At 47.1% G+C, this 14,096-nt stretch overlaps 1 protein-coding gene across 1 annotated transcript in view; it reads right to left on the bottom strand.

Annotated features, from left to right (window-relative positions):
• ttn.1 (titin, tandem duplicate 1) overlaps positions 1-14,096 on the bottom strand; it is a 207,583-nt gene that overhangs the window by 62,787 nt on the left and 130,700 nt on the right. The window contains 18 exon segments of the mRNA XM_030380517.1: positions 2,943-3,242; positions 3,477-3,752; positions 3,977-4,220; positions 4,333-4,496; positions 4,661-4,966; positions 5,133-5,417; positions 5,625-5,942; positions 6,083-9,052; positions 9,143-9,436; positions 9,581-9,880; positions 9,967-10,248; positions 11,319-11,627; positions 11,705-12,007; positions 12,135-12,246; positions 12,360-12,547; positions 12,889-13,170; positions 13,280-13,582; positions 13,786-14,088. Coding sequence (XP_030236377.1) covers positions 2,943-3,242; positions 3,477-3,752; positions 3,977-4,220; positions 4,333-4,496; positions 4,661-4,966; positions 5,133-5,417; positions 5,625-5,942; positions 6,083-9,052; positions 9,143-9,436; positions 9,581-9,880; positions 9,967-10,248; positions 11,319-11,627; positions 11,705-12,007; positions 12,135-12,246; positions 12,360-12,547; positions 12,889-13,170; positions 13,280-13,582; positions 13,786-14,088 — 7,539 coding nt within the window.

Genomic DNA, 14,096 nt, shown 5'->3' with positions numbered 1-14,096 from the left:
TCAGCAAATTACCTCCAACTAAACACATCCAAAACTAAGGAAATCATCATAGACTTCAGACGACACAGCCCAGCCCATGCCCCTCTGCACATCAACGGGGATTGCGTTGAGGGCTCCGTCCTGCAAGTTCCTGGGAACATACATCTCTCAGGAGCTTTCTTGGTCCACAAACACAACGGCAATAAAAAAGAAGGCCCAGCAGCGACTACACTTTCTGAGAATTCTCAGAAAAAACCATCTTCAACGAAAGCTGCTGGTGTCCTTCTACCGCTCAACCATTGAAAGTGTGCTCACTTACTGCATCACAGCATGGTATGCTGGGAGTTCGGCGGCAGACAGGACGGCACTTCAGAGGGTCATAGGCACAGCTCAGAAGATCACAGGCTGCCCACTGCCCTCCCTGGAAGAGCTGGCCAGCTCCCGCTGCCGAAACAGGGCGAGTGCCATTCTAAAAGACGCTACGCACCCTGCTCACCACCTGTTCGATCTGCTTCCCTCTGGCAGGCGTTACAGTTCAATGAAATCACGCACCACCAGACTAACCAACAGCTTCTTCCCCTGGGCCATACGTACACTAAACAAAAATAACCCCTGTGCAATACATAGACAACCACATAATCGATCACCACTACCTCTTGACATTCCTCATCTTGCTTACCTTCCTGGACCTGCTGCTATTTAGATATATGTGGGCAGAAGGCGTTGTTGTCTGGGAGGGAGGGGAGGGTGTAGGACACTTTAATGTGCCTTAAGTGGAAGGCAGGGGGAGGGGTTATTGGGGTTATTGTTGTTATTGTTGTTATATATTTATTAATATTTCTTACTGCATTCTATTTATTTATTTATTTAAAAAAAGCACTGAACAAGATCTGCACCTTAATTTCGTTGTGTAAATACTTTGTATTTAACCCAATGACAAATAAAGATTCTAATCTAATCTAACTATAGCAGTGCCTGTTGTACCGCCCTGTGGTGCTTCTACAGTATTGTGTGAAAACCTAAAGTATGTGTAAATTGTAGTAAACATGTTGTTTGTATGACACGTAGTAACATAGTTGTAAGTTTAGTATTAAGTATATTTAGTAATTTGAACTGTAGTATATGTAATAAGTATTAAAGGTATAGCATGTGTAATCAGTACTAAAGGTGTAGAATGTGCAATAAGTAGTAAAGGTGAACTATGCGTGATAAGTATTAGAGGTGTAGTAGGTGTTATAAATATTAAAGGTGAAGTAGGTGTAATTAGTAGTAAAGGTGTAGTATATTTAATGTGCAGTGAAGGGATAGTAGGTGTAATAAGTAAAGGTTTAGTATATGTAATGTGTAGTAAAGGTGTAGTATATGTTAGGTGTAGTAGGTTTAATAAGTAGTAAAGGTGTAGTATATGTAATGTGTGGTAAAGGTGTAGTAATTGTAATTGATAGTAAAGGTATAGTATGTGTAATAAGTACTAAAGGTGTAGTATATGTAATGTGTAGTGAAGGTGTAGTATGTGTAATTTATAGTAAAGGTGTAGTAGGTGCAATAAGTATTAAAGGTGTTTTAGGTGTACTAAGTATTAAATGTGTGTAGATGTAATAAGTAGTTAAGGTGTATTAGGTGTATTAATTATTAAAGGTGTAGTAGGTGTAATTAGTATTAAAGTTGTAGTAGGTGTAATAAGTAGTTAAGGTGTAGTAGGTGTAATAAGTATTAAAGGTGTAACTTATGTAATAAGTATGAAAAGTGTAGTTAGTATGTGTTATAAGTAGTGTTGTCAAGCGATTAAAATATTTTATCGCGATTAATCGCACTAATGTCATAGTTAACTCGCGATTAATCAATTTTTTAGTGAGATCAGTGATCAGTGAATTTTAGTGAGATCAGAGAGTGTTGAGAAGGACAGTAAGAAGAGAGACCCGCAGTGAATTCAACTCGGTCCCCTTGACATTGGGTAGGTGCATGACAGTGGTAGGCCTACCGTATAGCCCAGGGTTTTATTTGTTTCAATCACTGAACTTTCGAAAAAAACTCTTGCTCAGCTCAGATGGGAAATACTAAAACATTTATTATTTAAACCAGTAAGAATATATTCCTACCGTACGTAGGCCTATACACATTACCAGGCTATCGAATAACGCCCACACACACACACACACACACACACACACACACACACACACACACACACACACACACACACACACACACACACACACTGTGGCGGAGTGATAATCGGGAGAGTCTGTAGAATTCCCGGCGGGACGTTAACCTGCGGGATAACAATATTGCGTTCATAAAAGTTCCTTGCAGCGCCGTCCGGCAGCCTGAGTTGTGCACCCGCAACCTCTCACTCACTCAACACTCACCACACTCAACATCGCAACATCGCAACCAAGTCGATTTTGTTTAGAGGGGAGTAACTGAGCGGCCCCTCCCGAAGTGGTACAGCCCAGTTAGGCCTTGAACTGCCATTGGTCAGAAAGACGTAACAGCTAATGCTGCAACATTGAACTCTCGTGCAGGCTTGAACAGAGTGACACACTAACAAACACACACTTTTAAGGAGTTTTTCACCAGCTCCGTATCCTTGCCTGCCCCAACAAGTTTGTGCGGCGTGCTTGTTGTTTTGATTCCGGTGTAGCTAGATCCGGTATGATGTTGTAGTTCTTCTAACGTGACTAGTTGTTGCTAGACAGCAGGTGAAAAAACTAAGTTTGCCAAGCCAAAAGAGCATTATTTGCGCGATAAAAAAATTAATGCCGTTAAAATTGGTTTGCGTTAACGCTGTTAATTACGCGTTAAACTGACAGCACTAATAATAAGTACTAAAGGTGTAGTATATGTAATGTGTAGTGAAGGTGTACTATGCGTAATTTATAGTAAAGGTGTAGTAGGTGTAATAAGTAGTAAAGGTTTAGTAGGTGCAACAAGGTTTGGCATTTGTAATGTGTGAAACCTACGGAAGGGGAACTTGGCCACCATGCGGTCGGACTGGATTGGATCAGAGATGCCGAAGCGGTTCTCTGCCCGGATGCGGAAGGCATACTCCTTCCCTGGGATCAGCTTGCCCAGCCTGCAACCGGTCTTCCCACAAGAAGAGACGGCGTTCACCCAGTCTCCCCGGGTCACGTCACACTTCTCCACCACGTAGTTGGTAATGGGGCTGCCTCCGTCCTCCAGGGGTTTGTTCCAGGACAGAGAACAGGCATCAGAGTCGATGTCACTGATCTCCACCGGACCCTCTGGAGCCCCAGGGATATCTGGAAAACACACATGATGCTGTTATAGTAGCCACTCCACCCTTCACCAGAGAGGTATTGTTGTGCCAACATAACCCTTCACCACAGAGGTATTACTGAACTAACATCCCCATTAACCAAAGAGAGGTATTATAGTCACCATGAACCACACATGCATTGGAGATGTAAAATAGGGCCAGTAATGACAGTAACATTAGTGACAGTTAAAGTGATAGTGATATAAATAGTAGGGACCTCTTATGATGATCTTGAGGGCCTCCTCGACTTTGCCACAGCTATTCTCCGCTGACAGGCTATACTCTCCGCTGTCCGTCCTGGACACATCCTTGATGATGAGGACACACAAGTTGGCAGACTTGTGGACTGCCAGGCGGCTGGACGGCACCACCACGTTCTCCCCACGCATCCACTTACAGCTGGGCATCGGTTTACCAGAAACCACCGCCTCGATCCTCAGCTTGGCCCCCGCCTTGGCACTCACCATCTCAGCCATGACAATCTTGGGCTCCACTGTAGAAACACACCGTGTGGAATGAGGAGTAGAAACACATCGTGTTGAATGAGGAGTAGGACCACACCGTGTTGAATGAGGAGTAGAAATATAACGTGTTGAATGAGGAGTAAAAAATACAACGTGTTGAATAAGGAGTAGATTCCACCATGTTGAGTGAGGAAAAATATAAATACATGTTGAAAGAAGAGAAAGCAGATGGACGCTGAACTAGGTGACTCACGGATCTGTTCCTTGATCTCAGAGGCCTCTCGGGTCTCGGTGTAGGAGCTGCAGCCGATGATGTTCTTGGCTGACACTCTGAACTTGTATCTCTTGCCCTCCTTCAGGCCACTGACGGAGACACTGAGACCCTTAACGGTGGTGTAGGCGTTCCAAACCTCCCTCTCCTTCTCCTCATCCTCATCCTCATCTGACTCCACCAACGGCTCTGGGGCAGGAGGAGGAGGTTCCTCTCCCTCTGGAACCTGCAACAAGACATATCATCCCTGTTATTATTATGATAAATTATGAATATAATCTAAGAAGAACATCAAGTAAGAGGCATTGATGAGGTTGACAAGCAACTAGAAAGCAAACCTCCACAGGTGCAGGTGGGGGTGGGGGAGGTTTGACCTCGATGTATTCAATAACGTAACCGTCGATTTTAACACCTCCATCCCTCATGGGCTTCACCCAGCCCACTGTAGCACTGTTCTTGGTGATCTCCAAGACCTCAATCTTCTCACAAGGGTCGGGCTTACCTAGAGGAACACAGATACAGGTTACTTGAATGGGCGGATGAAGTTTTAATGTCAGTATATATGACAGATAAAAAACAGGTGAAGATAATGAATGGTTTGAACATGACCAAAGCGGATGAATTTAGGGAATGATGTGAAGGTATTGATCTGTAAGCCATACATACTGGTAGGGTCGGAGGCCAGGTAGGAGGTAGAGGAGACCTTTGGTACTCCGGGCCCATACTGGTTGACTGCTGTGACTCTGAAGTAGTAATCCGTGCCAGTCGTCAGACCGCCCACCTTGAAGGGAATCTTGTCTATCTCAACTTCTCCCTTCACAACGGCCCACGTTTTGCGATCAATGGCGCGCTTCTCAATGATGTAGTGTGTGACCTCACTACCACCGTCTACCTCCGGTGGACTCCATGACAGATTGGCAGAGGTCTGTCGGATGTCTGTAGCCTCGATGTTCACCACAGGCCCTGGGGTGTCTGTTGGACAAATGTTCTTTAATTCATTGCTCACCATAATCCTTCATCTAAGAGAAAATGCATTCAGGTTCTGCCTCCTATTGATGGACATAGAGGAGCAAGGCCTAGATCGACATCGGATGGGAGAGGTTGAGTTGCTATGAATAACTATTAAAGTGTAACTCACCAAGAACCTTGACATTGACAAACACAGCCTTCTCCCCAGCAGCATTCTGCAGGGTCAGGCAGTATTTGCCGGAGTCGTCACGGGTGCTGTCAGGGATTACCAGGAAGGTCATGGTGTCGATGATGTCTACATGACCCTTCCTCACCACGTTGTCGATACCCATACGTCTCCAGGTCACGGTGGGAGGAGGTCTACCTCTGATGGTAGCACAGAGTCTGATGGGACACCCAGCCCTCACAGTCAGACCCTGCTTCAGATTGGCATCCAGGTCAATATCTGGAGACTCTGTTGGAGTGAAGAACAGGCATCAGAGTGGAGTTTCTGTTAAGGGGTTAGAACTGAACCCCTCTGTTAAGGGTTCATGTCCAACCCGTTTCTGAGGATTCATCGCAGCTATCACATGTGACCAATCAAATATAACATATTGGCTTCACACTCACGTTCAAGCTAATTTAAATATTCTCTTCTACATTAGGACTGAGAAGGTCTCACCTAGGATCTCTCTGGGCATCACAGCTCCTTCAAGGTTGCAGGGCAGGCTCATTCCCACCTGGTTCTGGGCGGACACTCGAAACTCATACTCCAGTTTCTTTTCAAGACTACTGACGGTGAAGTGACACACCACCAGCTGGGCAGCCACGTTGCACCTCTTCCAGCCCTCATCCTTCTTGGCGGTTCCCTTCACCCTGATCTCCACCACGTAGCCGATGAGGGGCACACCGCCGGTCGAGACAGGCTTGGTCCAGCCCAGGGAGATGGAGGACTTGGTGCTGTCCAGGACCTTCAGGTTGGTTGGCGGTGCGGGGGGTTCTAAAATGACATGACATATATGTGGGACACATTTAACCATCACTTCTCTAAAAAGCAAATACTTCTCTCATTACAGATACAGAAAACAAACATTTCAAAACATTCAAACATTTTCATTCCATTTATTGTCTGTTGCTTACCAATTGAGTCTCTAGCAGTGATGGCCACTGAAGGCTTGCTGGCAGCGCCAACCCCGATTTCGTTCACAGCTTTGACTCTATACTGATACTCATGGAGAGGCAGGAGTCCAGTCACAGTCAGACGAGTTGCAGGGATGGCCTCCTTGTTAACAGGAGACCATCTGACTGCATGCTCCTCCTTCTTCTCTAACAGGTATCCTATGATGGACTTGCCCCCGTCTCTCTCTGGCTCAGACCACTGTACAATCATCTCTTCCTTGACGATTTTGGTAACTTCAGGTGTATCAGGAGCCCCAGGGACGTTGAACTGTGTACCAGATACGATGGTGTCGCTCTGAACTGCTGGGCCGGGGCCCATCTTGTTCTCTGCCCGCACTCTGAAGGTGTACTCATTTCCCTCAATGAGGCGGGTAACTCTAGCCTTGTTGGTGATTACTGCGTTAGAATGGACAGACCAGACTCCTCTCTTGGTCTCACACTTCTCAATGATGTAGTTGTAGATCTCACAGCCACCATCATCTTCAGGAACCTCCCAGTCCAGTTGGCACCTGTCATTTGTGATGCCTGAGATCTTGAGGTTGTTGATGGGCCCAGGTCTGTCCAGGACATTGACCTTAGCATCAGCAGAGCAGGTTCCAGCGATGTTGGAGGCCGTTACAATGTATTTGCCACTGTCCGTGCGCCTGGCTCCAGTGACAAGCAGCTTGGATAAGTCGGCACCAGATTCCAACTGATGCCTGAGACCCTTCCTGATTTCCTTGGTGCTCTCGTCCTTGGTCCATTTGACGTCACACTGTGGCTTGCCCTTGATAGTTGCCTCAATAGCGATACAGTCTCCAGCCCTGACAACCAGAGTCGCATCCAGTTTAATCTTGATTCCTGGCTCCACCAACTGTTCCTTCACCAAAACATCATCTGTGGTCACCCAGTTACTTTCTCCACCTTCATTTTTGGTCTGGACCCTGAACTGATAGATCTGGTTCTCAATGCATCGGTCAGCCATGAAGTAGGTCTCCTTGATGGCTCCCTTGTGTAGCCTCTCCCACTCCTCAGCTTCTTTGGGCTTCTTCTCCACATGGTAACCTATATTCCGACTACCGCCATCATACTCTGGCTTCTTCCACTTAAGGAAGCAGAAGGTCTTGCCAATTTCCGAGATTTGGAAGTCAATGGGTTCCCCGGGCTTCTCAATGGGATCCACTGCCAGTACAGCGGTCTTGGACTCAATGGAAGGACCAGAACCGATTTTATTCTGTGCACTGACCCGGAAGAAGTACTCACATCCCTCAGTAAGAGGAGCCTTCATCTGACGTTTGGTGAAGTCATTGGAGATTACGGTCCATCCTCTCTGGCTGGGCTGGCGACACTCAATGGTGTACTGAGTGATCTCAGTACCTCCATAATCTTCTGGGTTCTCCCACGACACCATACAGGAGTTCTTGGTCACATATGCCACCTTAAGGTTCTGGCAAGGCCCTGGAACATCCAAAACGTTGACAATGATGGTAGCCTGGGCCAGTCCACTGCTGTTCTTGGCAGAAATAGCATATTTACCATAGTCTTCCCTTACAGCATTAGAGATGACAAGCTCACATAGTGGGTAGTTATTGTTGATTTCAGTGCGTCTGTCTCTGCCCACAGCTCTGGCGTCTTTGGTCCATGTAATCTCAGGATCAGGTCGGCCCTTCACCCTGGCGATCAGGCTGATGCTCTGTCCTGCCCTGACCGTGAGGGAATCACGGCATGATGCATCCACCACAACTTCTGGGGGCACCAAGATATCTTTGGCCAGAACCGTCTCAGAGAGCTCCCTAGGTTCACTTTCTCCAATCTTATTGATGGCTCTGATGCGGAACCTATACTCCATTCCCTCAATAAGACCTTGAACTCTGAAGGCACAGATCTTAATGTTGTCTTTGTTAATTTTATCCCATTGTGCACTGCCTGATTTCTGGGCTTCAACCGAATAGCCTAGGATGGGGCTGCCTCCATCTCTGGTTGGCTTTATCCAGCAGAGGTCTGCATATGATTTGCTCCAGTCCTTGAGTTTGGGACTTCCAGGTGGTCCAGGTTTGGTCAGGGCACGGGTGGCCTTTACGGGGTCAGAAATAGGGGAAGGTCCACTGATTCCAGCAACGTTTTCTGCAAACACTCTGAATTCATAGCTATTTCCCTCAAATAGGCCTGAGACTCTATATCTGAGATCCAGGACAGGAGTCTTGTTCACACGGATCCATTTGCCGGTCATCTCTCGCCTTTCAATCACATATCCACTGATGGGGCTACCGCCGTCATTCTCAGGCAGAGCCCACTCCACTGTCACAGCGTTCTCTGTGATATCAGAGCACTCCGGCAGGCCAGGGGGGCTGGGAGGGTCGAACATATGCTTGGCAATAGTGGGAGGACTCTCCAGCCCAGCTCCGATGCCAATTTTGTTCTCTGCCCGGATGCGGACAATGTATTCACGACCCTTTTCCAACCTGGACACTTTGGCCTTGGTGCTGGTGCCACTGGAGCTGACCACTGACCAGGGCTCCCAGGGCTTCTTCACATCCTTCTTCTCCACCACATAGTTGGTGACCGAGGTGCCTCCATCGTCTTTTGGCGCCCTCCACTGGATCATCATGAAGTCAGGCGTGACCTCCAGGATGTTGACCGGTCCTATGGGGGCACTGGGCACATCCAGGACCGTGACGTGCAGGGCTGCCGTCTTGCTCCCTGCTGGGTTGGAGACCATAAGGAGGTACTCTCCAGTGTCTCCTCTCACGCTCTCTGGGATGGTGAGAATAGAGGAGGATCCAGTAGACTCTATGTTGTGGTGGCCTTCAGACATAATTTCCTTGCCATCACTCATCCATTTGGCATTGGGGGTTGGGATGCCAGTCATCTTAGCTGGCAGCACAACGGTAGCTCCTGCCTTCACCACGAGACCCTCAATCAGCTTCACGTCAACTTCAATAGTTGGTGGCACTAGAAAGATAGACAACAACCATGTCGAAATCATCGTTTTAATTACTTATACATAAATGTTATAAATATAAAAAAAAGAATGTGTCTTACATGTCTTCTCTTGGCACATGACGGGAACACTGGTATCTGGACGGCTGACTCCGATTGCGTTCTGAGACTTCACCCTGAAGCGGTATGTCTTGCCCTCCACAAGCCCGGTCACATGGCTGTGGTTGTTGGGAACTGTCTTGAACGCGACCCAGTCGGCTTGACCGTCTTCCTGGTGCTCCACGATGAATCCAGTGATGTCACTTCCTCCTGTCCTGTCAGGCCACTCCCATTCCAACCACACCTCAGATTTGTCAGCATCAGTGTGGTGAAGGTTCTTTGGTGGCCCAGGGGGATCTGGAAGTCAATTAATTTGTTAATAATATTTGTTAATTAATTTGGTTCTAGTTCTTGTTCTTAATCTTTATGAATCTAACATGAATCTACTTCTAACCCAACAAGATTGTATAGTCTATGCTTCTTGTGTTCAGCGGCACTCACAGAGTGGATCAACGGCCTTGATGGGAGTCTTGGTCACCACGTAGTCGCTCCTGCCAAACTGGTTTTCGGCAGCCACACGGAAGAGGTACTGGATTCCCTCCATCAGGTACATGGCCATCAGGCTGGGCTTCTTATTGGATGCAGACACAGGAACCCACTGCTCTGCCGCCACGTCCCTCTTCTCCACAACGTAGTGGGAGATCACGGCTCCTCCATTGTCCTCAGGGGCCTTCCAGGTCAGGTACGCTGACTCGCTGGTCACCTCTGACAACACCAGGTCTCTTGGCGGGGAAGGTTTGTCTGAAGGTAAGAATAGAAGAGAGTTCAAATTTTAAAGTGTAAACCAATTTGGTAGTTTGTGTAATAAGGTTGGTTGTTTGACTCACTCAGTACGAGCACCGCCACGGTGGCAGATTTCTTTCCAGCTGTGTTCTCCACAGTGATGGTATAGTTGCCTGAGTCAGGGCGGACACACTTGGGCATGAAGAGCTTGCTGCTGCTCGCGGTGGTGACGATGGTGGCATGAGCTGGGGTATCTTCGTCGTTCTTCTTCCAGGTGACAGTAGGAGTGGGCACACCCCTGATGGTGGCACTCAGTGTGATGTCAGTTCCCAGCATGGCCAGGTGGTCACGAGACATGTTAGCATCAAGCAACAGCTCTGGCTCCTCTGAAGACACAACACATTAGATCAGGAAGAGAGGGAATGAGGAAGAGGAAGAGAGGGAATGACGTGGGTTGGCATGCGTCTGAAAGCTGGAAACAAACCTGGATTGCTCCAAGGCCTATAGCCTTGGAGCCTATAGGTGTCCAAACAATTGAATGGGGAACAGATACAGGCAACATTAAGAAGTAGTGGGCTACATAAATATATGTGGATAAGCATTTTGTGTCTCTGTAATGAACCATGTTTTTTTTTTTTTTTCCCATGTCATCAGCTCAGACAACTCCATTGAAAACAAAATGGAGGAGGCTTAATATAACAATTGAATGGTGGATTTATGTTGTTTTTGTAAAAAAAATAAACATGGTCAAACGATGTACTTGGGTTACATGTAACACGGAAGGTCGGTATCCCGAGAGGCTGCAGAATGGGGTATATTTCATCCCTTTTCCCAAGCCACAACGGGACAAGAAAAAATGTGTAATGTGGATCAGACTGTGTGGCAGGTCAGAATACCAACGGAATTTAGGCTTTGTTGTGTTACCTTCTGTATTTATTTTAAAGTTTTGAATGTAGTCCCTTTTGATTGATCCTGGAAGAAATGAAATCCTTTTTCGCCCTAAACTTCTCCAAAACCTGCTTGATATACTGTTAGCTGACATTTTTCCATATGTTTTTGTTATCTAGTCTGGTTTGTCTGTCCGAGTTCTTCATGGTAACGTTTGGGGGCGGGACTGAACGACAGGTCAATTGTTTACTGGCAAATGAAACAGATACATTTGCCTTTATATTATAAAAAAATATGGATTCATCAAATCTCCTGCATTCCGAATTTATTTTCCTGTTGCTGCCGTTCTCATTCTTGCATACTTAGGTCGGTAGAATCAGGAGGGGATAATGATTGGATTCGACACCCATTGTTCAAATTAGGAACTTATATTTTTGTCGCCAAGGGACAATTAAAAAAAAAGAACTTGAGCTGTGATCGGCCATGCCGGTCCTACGTATTGTGGGTCCGTCGGTGAGGCCAGCATTGCCTTTGGCATTCAATCAGGTTAGTAAAAAGCTCTACCTACCCAGTCTATCGTGAACCTTGATGCTCTGCTTGACGTAAGCAGGTTCAGATTTGCCGGCAGCGTTAACGGTGTAGATCCTGAAGGTATAGTCCTGTCCGTCTTCAAGGCCAGTGGCCACGTAGTGCAGGTCAGGGCACTGCTCCGGACTCTCATTGGCCTGGCTCCATTCCACTGAACCGGGCCTCTGGTATTCAACCAAGTAACCAAATATCCTGCCCTTGCCATCATGACGAGGCATCTGCCACTTGAGACTGACAGAGTCTTTGGTTTTGTCGCAGGCCTCTGGGGTGACTGGTGGACTGGGAGGAACTAGACCAAGACAAAACACTTAGCTTCCACTTCAATGACACTCAAAACAATGAAGTCAGAGGGATGTGGCCACTCACCGATGGGGTCTTTGGCAAGGATGGGTTTTGATGGGACACTGGGGTCGCCTGTTCCCAGCTCATTCTCAGCCATGACCCTGAACTCGTACTGGCAGCCCTCTGTAAGGTCCTGCACCCGGTACTGGGTGGCGGGGTACAGTGGGTCCCTGGTTGCTCTGGACCACCTCTTGGCGGTCGGCTCCTTCTTCTCCAGAATGTAGTTGATAATGGGCTTGCCTCCATCACGCGGCCGGGTCCACAACACCAGGGCATTGGTGCCGTATACCTCTCTGACTGAGGGCATCTCTGGGGCTTCAGGAACTCCTAAAAGGGCCACAGATTTAAGATTGGTACAGAACCAATATATGACGAGCTTTAATTATACTCATTGACTATGCTATTTGGGAAAATAACGGAGGTTTTGGGAGAAGAAGGAGTAGGAAGGACATACTGAAGAGGTCCTTGGCCTTCATTTCTTCTGAGTCCAACGGGTCACTGATGCCGTACATGTTCTCAGCAGAGATCCTCATGATGTACTCCCTGCCTTCTGTCAGCTTGGGAATCTAAAAGACAAACAGCATTAAAACCATGCAGAATACCTGTCCTAAACCAAAAACACTTTGGCAGAGCAACAAAGCAACTGTATTGGGGCATGCCAAGAGTCCTTGGGACTCACCTTGCAGATGGTCTTTGTAGATGCTGATGTAACTGTAGTCCAAAGATCTCTATTGGTGTCTCTCTTTTCAATTATGTAGTTGGAGATGTCAACTCCTCCATTATCAAGAGGAGGCTTCCAGGAGATCACCATGAACTCTCTGTGTACCTCTTCGAACACCACTGGTCCAACCGGAGGAGATGGTCGGTCTAGAAAGCAACAGTTGATTCACTTTTTTACCACTGCGATTCTTTTGACGTACACCTCATATGATAATTAGGGTCAATACCAACTACAAATCATTTAGGGACTTTGCAAAATACAGATAATGTAGGGTACACACTAACTACAGATAATGTAGGGTACACACCAACTATGGATAACTTAGGGTCCATACCAACTACAGATAATGTAGGGTACAATTATGCCTAACTTTGGGTCAATACCAACTTAAGATAATGTACAGGACACACAAACTATAGATAACTTGGTCCATACCGACTATAGATAATGTACAGTACATACAAACTATAGGTAGCTTGGTCCATACCGACTACGGTGATGTTGCAGACTCCCTTCCTGGAGCCGGTGCTGTTCTCCACCACTACCACGTAGCGGCCACTGTGCTCCCTCTTGGCCTTCATCAGCCCCAAGGACATGGTGGTCAGGGTGTTCTTGAACATGACGTGCTGGTCGGCCTTAAGCTCCTGGTCGTCCCTGTACCACATAATGGATGGCGAGGGTTTGCCAGTGTATCGACCCTGCAGCAGACAGCTCTCTCCGATGCGAATGACGACTGAGGCCCTGAAGTCCACCTCGATGGTAGGAGGCTCTGAACAAATAAACATCATCAGCATTGATTGAAGGAATAACATTTTTTAATTTGTGTATTACATTTTTAATACTTGAAACACAAAACAAGTCAAGATTAAATTCCTCACCTAGTTCATTTTTGCAGGTGATGGGCTTGGTGCAGAAGGATGGCTTGCTGGCGCCAACCTCGTTCACAGCGAGGACTCTGAACTCGTATGTGTCTCCGTCTCTCAGACCATCATATGTATACCTCCTCTCCATCAGCTTCTCCTTGGTGAGTCTGACAAACTTGTCCTTACCAATGGTGCGGGCCTCCAAGATGTACATGATGACCTCAGAGCCACCGTCAAACTTGGGTGCCTTCCAGGTGAGGCTGATGTAGTCCCTGGTGACAGCACTGACATCCAGCTCCTCAGGACGGTCTGGGACAGCTGGAGCAGAGAGATACACCACGCATCAGTACAATCCTCTTATTGACAAAAATCGGATAGAACTAATTAATTTGTCAGTAGAGTGTGGTTTGTTGACATAACTAGTAGTAATGCCGAAGTTTATGCAGCAGTAATGCTGAGGTTAATGAAGTGGTATAGCTAAGGTAGTTGTAGCAGGATTTTCGAGGTAAATGTTGACTAACTGATTGGATCTTTGATGATGATCTCGCAGGGCGTCTCAGCGAAGGGTCCAACACCGATGGCGTTTTCTACAGCCACCCTGAAGAAGTAAGCCTTCCCCATCATCAGGCCATGGGCCACAGCGCTGTGTCTCGCCACACTGGTGGACACCGCAGTCCAAGCCTTACGGCCCTCCTCGCGCTTCTCGATCACGTAGTTGGTGATGGGAGAGCCACCGTCGTCTTCAGGGAAGAACCAATTGAGCTTGCACGAGTCGCTGGTCAGGTTCTCAGCCGTAAAGGGGATGCCAACGGACCCAGGGACATCTGCAATG

The sequence above is a fragment of the Gadus morhua genome, chromosome 16 (assembly GCF_902167405.1).
Source record: "Gadus morhua chromosome 16, gadMor3.0, whole genome shotgun sequence".
NCBI lineage: Eukaryota > Metazoa > Chordata > Actinopteri > Gadiformes > Gadidae > Gadus > Gadus morhua.
The sequence above is the reverse complement of the archived record's forward strand: the minus strand, read 5'-3'. Positions and strand labels throughout refer to the sequence as shown.